At 35.6% G+C, this 12,282-nt stretch overlaps 1 protein-coding gene across 3 annotated transcripts; it reads left to right on the top strand.

Moving 5' to 3' along the window:
• The first annotated feature begins 86 nt into the window (after positions 1-86).
• On the top strand, positions 87-12,012 carry LOC138308557 (uncharacterized). Of its 3 annotated transcripts, none has more exons than XM_069249599.1 (5): positions 87-143; positions 3,214-3,333; positions 5,422-5,563; positions 7,628-7,757; positions 8,789-12,012. In XM_069249599.1, the coding sequence occupies exons 2-5, from the start codon at positions 3,225-3,227 to the stop codon at positions 8,918-8,920; spliced, it is 513 nt and encodes a 170-aa protein (XP_069105700.1). In that variant the 5' UTR covers positions 87-143; positions 3,214-3,224; the 3' UTR covers positions 8,921-12,012. The 3 variants fall into 3 exon arrangements, with proteins under 3 accessions (XP_069105700.1, XP_069105701.1, XP_069105702.1); XM_069249600.1 differs by lacking the exon at positions 87-143 and adding an exon at positions 490-700; XM_069249601.1 differs by lacking the exon at positions 87-143 and adding an exon at positions 751-910.
• Positions 12,013-12,282: the final 270 nt, after the last annotated feature.

The raw sequence follows: 12,282 nt of genomic DNA, 5'->3' as shown, positions 1-12,282 counted from the left end.
ATATTATTGCACTTTTAACTAAATGCAATATGCAATATTCTCTACACATTCCAAAAACTGTTTAAATGTGTTGTCGTTTGTTCGTTGTCGTAATCAAATCCTGCCGGAAGTGAACAGTTGTTGACCGAGAACGGGCTTGATTGGTAACATTTTATATCACAATTTTGTTTCATTTTCTCGCACTTTCTTACTAAACTAAACTACATTTTTTGTAGAATTGAAATTTTTAGTTTAACGTTAAGTTCTGTTTGTGCTTTAATGAACGAATATAATATAGCAAGCAATCTAAACTTACAAGAACGAGTCAATATTTTCATATTTTGGTCTACTAAAATCATAAAAATGTCAATTTAATTTTTCTCAATTTGAAAAATACTGAAACGATCAAATTTTGGAATTAACATGGACAGGATTTTAGATTTTATGTGTCCCTATACAGTAACCTGAGTAGAAACAATTTCGAGATCTAAAACAAATATTGTGTAACAGGAGAGGAGAACATGTAGCAGCCAGACGGGGATTCGAACCGGGACCCAACTGAGCTACCTGGTCACCGATGATCGACCCAGTCCAATCCCGCTACACTCCTCCCTCCTATCTCGAAGTCTTCGCCCTCGAAGACATACGAGACCCTTCCAAACACCACCACCACGAACACTAGCAGAGTGCTCTATCAACTGAGCAGAGCTTCAGATGTACGGTGCGCCAATCACGCATAGTTTTGAAAATGATGCACAATATTCCTTCTGCATGCGCCAATCGGCGCAGTGCAAATATAAGCTAAAACAAAAGTAACTGCAGTCCGCAAGTTTGTGCCCATTCCGTAAAATCATGTAACCGGAGTTGGCACATGGCGAGACTTGTCAGATCCTGAAGGAATGTTAGCATGTATAAATTTGTCACAGAATCGGTGAGTTATTACATAGAATTTGAAGAATCTATTATTATTATTCTTAGACATGGAGACAGAAATTAGAATGGCTGTTAGCATTGTTTTAAATTTGTTTTGACAAGTGACGACTTGACCTGTCACCGCAATTATATGGGTCTGTGCAGAGAGTTTGAATCTGTTTCTAATGCAGCATTTAAACGGCCCATTACATGAGTGTTGAATGAAAAGAGTTCTTGAACAAAACAAAAATGATATTTAACCAAAATTACAGTATCGGATAAAAGTATAGAGTTTCCGTGCAACAGTATATGGACGGGAAATTATAGCCGACTGGACCGGGGGCCTCAACATGTCTAATGATTGATGTTTACGTTTAGTATACAATTAAAGTTATTGAGAAATAGATACACATTATGGGTTAATTGAATAGTTTGAAAGAAAATAAAACAACAAACTGCAAATGTTAAAATAAAATCTGTATAAATTTCCAAACCTTATCAAATACGCTGCTCTTGCTTGTGAAGCATAGACAGTACAGAAAGATCTTTTCATTTCAGCATCAAAAATTAGATTACAACATCAAAAAGAGCAAGCATTTCGACAGAGACCTGTGACAGACTGATGCTTGTGTGTGAGTGAATGTGAGCTAATATATATTAAGATAGTAACTGAGTTTGATTTTGAAAAAGCTGTATTTGTGGAGATGCAAGAAAAGAAGGGTCATTTTTTCTACTAAAACATAAACAGAATAAAGTCAAAATCGCATACAAATTCTATTTTATGTTTTCAACATACAAAGTAACATGAGTGTACAATCACGTAAAAGCTGGCCCATGGTTTTGAAAAATGACCCCCTCTTTTGGCTCGGATGGGCCCGATGACCCATGCTCATGCAAAATCATCTGAAGCTCTGACTGAGCTATCTGGTCCCCGATGATCGACCCAGTCCAATCGTGCTACAATATGGTTTAGTTAGACTTTTACATTAGTTCCACTATGATGACGAAATTTTAATCTTTATCATTACAGGCCTACATGAATTGCAGTTAACATGATATCAGTTAAGTTTTTTGCTTGTTTGCTGCTTTTAGGTATATATTAAATTTTGAATGGTTTTAACTATTCCATAATATAATCATACTGCTGTAACAGAACGGGAGAGGAGAAAATGTAGCGGCCAGACCAGGATTTGAACCAGGGACCCTCCAAACAGTAGCCGAATACTCTACCGCTGAGCTAACTGATCACTGATGATTGACACTAACTGATCACTGATGATTGACAGAAGAGGAGAAAATGTAGCGGCCAGAGCGGGATTAGAACCTGGGACCCTCCGAACACTAGCCAAGTGCTCTACCAATGAGCTCCCTGTAGAGGCCAGACCGGGATTTGAACCAGGGACCCTCCAAACAGTAGCCGAATACTCTACTGCTGAGCTAACTGATCACTGATGATTGACAGAAGAGGAGAAAATGTAGCGGCCAGAGCGGGATTAGAACCTGGGACCCTCCGAACACTACCCAAGTGCTCTACCGCTGAACTACCTGATCACTGATGATTGACAGAAGAGGAGAAAATGTAGCGGCCAGACCGCGATTAGAACCCGGGACCCTCCGAACACTAGCCGAATACTCTACCAATGAGCTCCCTGTAGAGGCCAGACCGGGATTAGAACCCGGGACCCTCCAAACACTATCTGATTACTCTACAGCTGAGCTCCCTGCAGAGGCCAGACTGGGATTAGAACCCGGGACCCTCCGAACACTAGCCGAATACACTACCGCTGAGCTCCCTGGTCACTGATGATTGACACAGTCCAATCCTACTACACTGCTATATATTGTACTTAACTGGATATCAACCATTTGGAAGTTTTACATGCAAAGCAGCGGAAATTGCAAAAAAAAAAAGACAGATGTATGTTTGGGCTTTAACATGATATCATGTGATGTCATATCAGGAAATAAACCAATTAAGGTACTGCTTGGTCACATGCAGGCACCATATCTAATTTAAGAGGAGCGATGCAGACAGACCAACAAAAGGTTCAGACACTAGAACACTAACTGAATAAATGCTGTATGATTGTTGTCATATGCCCTCTCCCATATGCTTCCATTAATATTTAAACTGACATGGTATTAATTACTGAAGATGGAACTATCTGTAATATCTGTGTGATAATTATTTATAATGCTGTATGATTGTTGTCATATGCCCTCTCCCATATGCTTCCATTAATATTTAAACTGACATGGTATTAATTACTGAAGATGGAACTATCTGTAATATCTGTGTGATAATTATTTATAAATTTACAGCCGAGTAAAGAATGGATGGAGATTGGCAGAGTAATGATGGGGATGAGGGATTCGATGATGGCGACGAAGCTGAAGAAGAAAATGTTCCCATGGACATCAACTTAGCCACAGAAGGAGAAGGTGAAGTATTTATTGACATTAAAGAAAATTGTGACCTTGAATTGCTACGCTAATTATGTCAGGTGGACAATATTTGTTTCAAAGTGTTTGTGTTAATCCTAAATCTTTTACATCTTTAAATAGCACTTACTAATTTAGTAAATTCACTAAGCAAAATTAACCTGTAATCATTTCCAATCCATGTGAAAGTGTATGGGTATATATCAGGTAGCTGTTACAGAATCAGTTTCTTCTTTGTTTATTTTCATCCTGTGTTTGATAGAAATTGAATTAAATTGATAATTGCTTGAAGACAAAATCAGTGATTTTCTTATCCAATAATTTCAGGGGCCTGTACTTTTTCGATTGCGAACAATTTGCATAGTATTTCACTTGAAATATGTATATTTTAGAGAGTTTTTTGTGTTGCCTGCAAAGCAAGAGCGACACTTAGGTATCACTATGTCAACGGCGTTGTCAAGGAAACGGTTTCTGTGCGATAGCTTAAGTATTTATTGTCAGATTTCAACCAAATTTTTATACATTGCTTTATATCAATGAGATCTCGGATATGTTTAATAATGGACTAAATCTGTCAATATTTGCAAGAGTTACAGGACTTCAAAATCGTCAAAACAAATAAACCCATGGTTTCCGCTCAATAACTTTTATTAGTATTTATTGTTGGATTTCAACTTTATTAGGTATAGTGCTTTATATTAATGAGATCATAGATGGGTTTAATACTGGTCAAAATCCGACAATATTTGCAATAGTTACAGGACTTTAAAATCGTCAAAACAGATAAATCTATGGTTTTCGCTCGATAACTTTATTATTTATTGTCCATTTTCAACTAAATTTGGTATATTGCTTTTTATTGATGAGGTATCGGAGTGGTTGAATACTGGTCAAAATCCATCAATATTTGTAAGAGTTACGGGACTTGATAACTTCACCTAATTATTAACAACATTTTCAAGTGTAAATAACTATTTATTGTGATGCTGTGTAGATGACACACCCACTTCATGGAATTCTTGTCTTTATTTGGGAAAATATTTATATAAAATTGAGAAAATACGTCAAAATTCCTCCAGGGAAAGGGGCTTTTATTCAGCCCCAAATAATATGAAATATTTATAATCACTGAAAATGAAGGTGAGGAAGAATGAAATGTAACTGCATGACTCTAATACCCTGAACCCTCTACCCCCTACCCTCTACTCCCTGCATGGATTGCTATTGCGGCCTATCAGCTTGCGCATGCACGGGATATGATGCCTTAGATGTTGAAGTGAATTACAAAAGATTATAAATGAATCAATTCAATGAACCTCTTATTAGTTTATATCAAAATAGTTTCTCAATTACTTTCCTGACAATGGCAGTCGGTCATTAGGGATTTTCACCTTTGGGATGGAAAGACTTATTGTTTTTGTTCTGTTATATACAGGGTAGGGGTATGCAAGTTTGACTCGAAATAAAATGACTGACTGCCATTGTTAGGAAAGCAATTGAGAAATTACTTTTATATCGAGTAAAATGAACTTTGACCAAACTACTTATTTCTCAGTGTCATCTCATCATTTGTCAACATCATTAATAATTGAATGATGTTATGCTATGCTGTGATCGCCGCTTGATGTCAAAATTGCTGTTGGATAGCATAATTATCCTCGTCGTATTTCTATTGGCTAAAGCGGATATAATTATGGTAGAAAGGTCACACGACTCGTGGTTGTTGGATATGGAATTTATTCCACATTCGTAAGTTATTTTTTAAAAGCTACAAAAGACACTTGCTAAAGCTTGTGTCTTTTGGAACTTTTAAAAAATAACTCACTCATGTGGAATATATTCCATATCCAATAATCACTCTTTATGTAACCTCTATTTACTCAAACATTTAAGGCGTCATTACCCACACATGCGCAAGCCTATACGCCGCAATAGCAACTGATGTAGGGGGTACAGGGTACGGTGTAGAGGGTAGGGGTACAGGGCACTAGAATCAGTTACATTGTATTTCAATGTATTATAAAATTACAAATTAACCATCTTTCATCATCTTCATTTAAAACAACTAAATTCTATGATTTTTTGTAGATGAGCTTTTGAATGGTCCCCGAGCCAGTGTATTTTACATGGTACCACAGTCGGATGATAAAGGCAAAGACTTTACTAAGTCTGAAGTGGAAGAAATGATGAAATCTGAGGAGTACCAAAAGAAAATTGATACTTGTCATTTGTAAGTAAAAGTCTTTGGTGTATTAGTCAGTTTGACAAAATAAAGCACATTTCGAAATCTGGCATGTAATAGCCAGTGTTTCTATAAACTTACAAGAAATGTAACTTACAAGAAATGTATTATTTTACTTACCAGTATGAGATAATATAATATTATATGTATTGTTTAAAGATGCTCCACCACTGACAAATGGTATTTTTATCTCACCTGGCCCGATGACCTTATGTCATGGTGCGCCGTCCGTCCGTCAACATTTCTTTTAAATCGGTACTAGTCATAGAGTTCTACATTGATTCTAAACAAATTTGGCCAAAAACATCCTTTGGAGAAGGGGAATAAAGAATGTATAAATTTGGGCTCTGACCCCCTGGGGGAAGGAGGGGCGGGGCCCAATAAAGAAAATAGAGGTAAATCCTTTTAACTGCTACTAGTCATTGATTTCCACATGGATTGTATTCAAATTTGGCCACAAACATCCTTTGGGGAAGGGAAACAGATTTTGTTTAAATTTTGGCAGTGTTTAGGACAATACATTATAAGTATATGAGCTACCTTCCCTGGTATTGCCTTACATTGACCCTAATCAGCAGTGTTTAGGACAATACATTATAAGTATATGAGTTACCTCCCCTGGTATTGCCTTACATTGACTCTAATCAGCAGTGTTTAGGACAATACATTATAAGTATATGAGTTACCTCCCTTGGTATTGCCTTACATTGACCCTAATCAGCAGTGTTAAGGACGATACATTATAAGTATATGAGTTACCTCCCCTGGTATTGCCTTACATTGACCCTAATCAGCAGTGTTTAGGACAATACATTATAACTATATGAGTTACCTCCCCTGGTATTGCCTTACATTGACCCTAATCAGCAGTGTTTAGGACAATACATTTTAAGTATATGAGCTACCTCCCCTGGTATTGCCTTACATTGACCCTAATCAGCAGTGTTTAGGACAATACATTATAAGTATATGAGTTACCTCCCCTGGTATTGCCTTACATTGACCCTAATCAGCAGTGTTTAGGACAATACATTATAAGTATATGAGTTACCTCCCCAGTTATTGCCTTACATTGACCCTAATCAGCAGTGTTTAGGACAATACATTATAAGTATATGAGTTACCTCCCCTGGTATTGCCTTACATTGACCCTAATCAGCAGTGTTTAGGACAATACATTATAAGTATATGAGTTACCTCCCCTGGTATTGCCTTACATTGACCCTAATCAGCAGTGTTTAGGACAATACATTATAAGTATATGAGTTACCTCCCCTGGTATTGCCTTACATTGACCCTAATCAGCAGTGTTTAGGACAATACATTATAACATATGAGTTACCTCCCCTGGTATTGCCTTACATTGACCCTAATCAGCAGTGTTTAGGACAATACATTATAATATATGAGTTACCTCCCCTGATATTGCCTTACATTGACCCTAATCAGCAGTGTTTAGGACAATACATTATAACTATATGAGTTACCTCCCCTGATATTGCCTTACATTGACCCTAATCAGCAGTGCTTAGGACAATACATTATAAGTATATGAGCTACCTCCCCTGGTTTTCCCTTACATTGACCCTAATCAGCAGTGTTTAGGACAATACATAATAACTATATGAGCTACCTCCCCTGGTATTGCCTTACATTGACCCTAATCAGCAGTGTTTAGGACAATACATTATAAGTATATGAGTTACCTCCCCTGGTATTGCCTTACATTGACCCTAATCAGCAGTGTTTAGGACAATACATTATAACTATATGAGTTACCTCCCCTGGTATTGCATTACATTGACTCTAATCAGCAGTGTTTAGGACAATACATTATAAGTATATGAGTTACCTCCCCTGGTATTGCCTTACATTGACCCTAATCAGCAGTGTTTAGGACAATACATTATAACTATATGAGTTACCTCCCCTGGTATTGCATTACATTGACTCTAATCAGCAGTGTTTAGGACAATACATTATAACTATATGAGTTACCTCCCATGGTATGTTCTTGCATTGACTCTAATCAGCAGTGTTGTTTGTGTGTAGATGTGGTCAGTGTTGGTACGAGGGTAAGTACAGCAAAGACTGTCCCGAGTGCGACGGACATCACATGACCCGGCCATGTGCAGTGTGTGGCGGAGAATGCAATCAGGTCTGGAAACGTGACGTCAAGATTGTAAGTTTGATACACAAATTTTTAATTCAGAGAAAAAATTATGATCTAAACCTTTGATTAATTGACCTTGACATCTTGTCAGTTGATTCCTAAATTTTGTTATATTGACTTTAGATTTTGATCCATTGTCCTCAACCTCTCAAAACTTTCCAGTTAAACACATAAAACGTGACTTTGATCTTTGATGCAGTGACCTTGACCTTTGAATAGTTGACTCCATGTCTTATTGCGACTAACATTTGTGTAAACAAATTGTCAACCAGGGGGAAAAATCAAACTTAACATGCATACCTTGGGGCTTTAGAAATAGAAAACAAAATCTGACAGCAGTACACTGCACATCCGCTTTAGGTCCCAGTATTATCAAAAATAGAAAAAAAATTGTTCAAAAAGGTGTAAGAACCAGTGCTTATAAATCTGATTAAAATACAGATCCTTTTTATCACTACATTTGGTAAGAGGATCTAACAACATCCTATTAGGGGTCATGTTCTGCTGACCTTTAGAAATAGCCAATCAAATTGCTGTTGCTGGAATCTTCACTGGGGACGAAACAGTTTGAAAATTATGTTCATGTACATAGTCATCTATCCCAAAGAGCACAACAAAGATAAATGCATATATGTATACTTGGAAGAAATATTGTTTTCGATTGATTTAACAAGGTGTATAAAATACATGTGATCTGAAGTGCACATGGTATAAAGGTCATCCGAAGATGACCCCTTATGGGATGTTTTCAGATTCTCTATTGAATGGAGTGCAACTGCCTTTTCTATTGAAAAATTTGTATAATAAATAATTTTCACATTTTCTTTTTTTTTTATTTTGAAACCCTAATAGTGGGAAATAGTTAATGCTATATTTTGTGATAAACTACTGATATATATAAGTTAATGCTATATTTTGTGATAAACTACTGATATATATATTAAAGCAATACAAATGAAAACCACTTGTGTAAATCTTCTCTATTGTGAAACGATTGCTCATGTTTTTTTTTTTTTTTTTTTTTTTTTTTTGCATTTCAGTCTCATTCCATCCACAAAGCTCACTGGGATGGTAAATGCATACTTCCTATAGAAACACAGAACGCCTACAGGAAGCGGAACACCACCTCTAAATCCCTAACGGAAGGCATGCAGGACTTGTCAACGAGATAGCAAAGTGGCGCCCTCTGGAGGAAGATTATCAGAGGTGTCACAATATTCCATGTTAATGCTTACTTTTTGACCCCTACGAAGGTCACAGAACAAGGTCAAATGACCCTGAATGGTAAACATATGTACTTACATTGAATGGGTGCAATCAAAATCGTGTATGCTTTATGTTGTATAGAACAGAGAATATATTTACGCTGATTTATCTGGAATAGCATATCATGACAATATTTTTTGTTTATTTTGGAATTTTTAAAGCGGTAGTATATCATGAAATAGAACAGAGGAAGCCATTCTCTTTTAAGGAGTATGGCTGGATGATAGAGAATTCACAGTCGTGGCCATGGTAAATAACCGGTGTAATTGATATTTAAGTATAAACTTTTTATCTCTTATTAATTAATGCATGGACAAATACGAGATCTGCTGATAAATGTTGCATAATAATTGTACTTAAATCAGTTATGATATACTGGGTTGTATATGTCGAATGGTATAGACGTCTAACTTCTAGCCTTCCTTATTTCAAGGCAGGGTATTTATTGTCTACTAGCCGTCAGCCCCAGGTTCATGAGGCCTCTGGGTTGTGGAGGCCTAGTGGTTAATAAACCTATTAAACCCCTGAAATTTTATAATGTATTGTTCCAGTCCCTGAAGTGGATAAGTCCAAATGTATCATCAAGGGAGAAAGAGTTGAGGGATTAATGCATAATAACAACCAGTTAAATTCTCACTTCACATATAGCATGACTGTCATATTTCCAAGAGATTTGCATGACTGTCATATTTCCAAATGGTTCGGGAACAAATAATCTTCAAAATATCGATATTTATTAAAATTGCATTGTCAAGCTTAGCTCATGGCAAGTTTCTAACTCTATTTATAGTGTATTTAATATATGATTTAGAATTATTTATAGTATCAAAAACTAAGATTATTCATTAGTATAATCTGTATAGTTAATTATGGTCCTTGTTAATTAGTCAACTAGGTTTGTAAACAATACGCAGACTAACGGAAATGATCGATTGCTTTCCCATCATTAGCTTGCCTATCATTATATAGATAAAAAAATGTTCAGTGTAAACTTGTCTTAACCAGATCTCTTTAGGACCTTATGTTTGACCAGTATAGCCAAGTTTCTAGAGTATACAGGCTTTAATTACTATAATTAAGAAGGAAAATGCCATACGATAACACTGGAATAGAGAAGGTTCCAAATTCAATAGACAAGGACCAGTTTTGAAAAAATTATATTGTATAATTTTCATGACATGATTTTTGTCAGATCATGACATTAACACTAAGAGTTATATTTATTAATATGTGTAAAGGCTTACAAAACTATACTGCTGACCAATCCTACAGCAGGAATAACCTATAAGCATGTTACTTTCATCTTCCATATATTTTGTATTGCATCAACATGCATTCTATTTGTGCCAACTTGTGTTGGTTATTTTTTTTTTTTTTTTTTTTTTTTTTTTGTATTTTTGTGCTTCAAAGTGAGTACAGTTAGCATTGTATATAAGTATCATGATCTTGTTGTAATTTTCATTAGTACATGAACAATTTTTCTCCTTCACACTTTCTGTGTTTTTTCTTCCCCTGTCTTTTCTAAGTATTGTCCATTGTGTGCCCATTTTTCTAAAATTGTGATAAAAAAGATCTCAGTTTGACAGTTTATTGCAGGTTTAAAGATAAAAAGATGTAAAAATGGCCTTAATATTGTAATACAAAAACAATTGTTGACATTCTGATACCCTCTGCTACAAAGTGTGGGGTAGGGTATATACAGAAGTATGGACAACTCCTCCTAAACTACTGAACCAATTTCAATGAAACTTCACAGTTATATTTGGGATATGCAAGAAGCCTTTGTTCCCCAAAAAAGCTTGGTTGTCATGGTAACCAGTTCGTTATACACAAGTTTTGTATAATATCCAATAAATCATAAGTCTTTGGGTCAGTTTTTTTTTAAACTTGGTCAAGAGATTTAACAGGTGCCTGTATTTCATACCTAACACAGCTTATAATGGTTATCATGGAAACATAATGGAGGTTTCTGATTGGTCAAAAATTTACATGTTGTCCGATCACGTCAGAAATTGCTATTTAAGGGTTTTAAAAAAAATGGCAGTTACAGTATAATGGTTATAGGTTTTTTTAAAAACATTAAATGTTATTTGGTTGCCATAGTTACAATATCAAACATGCAATGTGGGCTAGCGGGGATATTAGTACCAATGATTTACAGTTTCAGACCAACATGTTTTACGCTCTGCCATTGACAATTCAAGAAGCAATAAAATAAATGTTCATTATATTGATATTGTACCAGTTGATGAAATATTATTAAAAATTCCTGAAACACTGTGTTGAACATTAATATTTCCTCTTTGCATATTTCATAGTAGCCTCCTTTGCAGGTAGGTTTTCATTGTGACATCATTATTTTGTGAGTGAAACTCGAGTCTATTTCTCTGAAAGTATTACATTCAGTTACGAAAAAAAACCACAAGACATCACAATCAATACCACTCACAAGGACAGATACAGAATATGTGGGATAACAATAATTTGTGTGTCCTGTTCTATTATACAAGATATTGAGATATTTACCCTATCATTACAGACCACACTTCTAAATGTCTGATACTCAGTAATTTTTGTTTTGGTTTACCAATGATAAACTTTGTTGCTGTACATATTGCTTTCCTGTCCATAGGTCAGGGGACAAGTTACCATAGCAACAGAGAGTTTTTTATGTGTTTTCAGGGGCTTTGTACAAATTTTCAGCCAATTTACATTTGTATATGTGCACGCAATGGAAAGAAGAGGAATTGAAATTTGTGCCAAGCGTCTGGGCAATTTCTTTGTAGTGATATTGCTTGTGTATTGAATCTTTGTATGTAATGAACAAAATCATACCGAAGATTTGATGTAGAATAATTAAGTATGGGAACAAATACATGCCACAGATATTTATTGTCGCTGTATGTATGCATCTAACTAGAGCTCTTGTTTCAGTAATGTATACTGGTATAGAGACAATCTGCCAAATTCAGCTTAATAAATAAAACCAAGAAATATGTGTTATGTTGGTTTTTTTTCTTCAGTCCACCATCATCAGATGGACAATGACAAGACTTTAAGAATCAATGATAAAGAGTTTAACCTTTTGTCAATGGCTCCTCTTAATAACCTGTTGTCTAAACACTCTATCCTTCTTGGCTGTAAAGGTACTTCTAGGCTATATGGGTACAGAGATATGTCCATTGCTCTTAACATTAAGGAGATTATTTTATATCGCATGAATGGTTTAGACTCTTTTAAGGTTTTTTTGCAAATGATTGACCTTGAC

The sequence above is a fragment of the Argopecten irradians genome, chromosome 15, assembly GCF_041381155.1.
Source record: "Argopecten irradians isolate NY chromosome 15, Ai_NY, whole genome shotgun sequence".
NCBI classification, from domain to species: Eukaryota; Metazoa; Mollusca; class Bivalvia; order Pectinida; family Pectinidae; genus Argopecten; species Argopecten irradians.
This window is presented reverse-complemented; position numbering and strand designations above follow the sequence as displayed.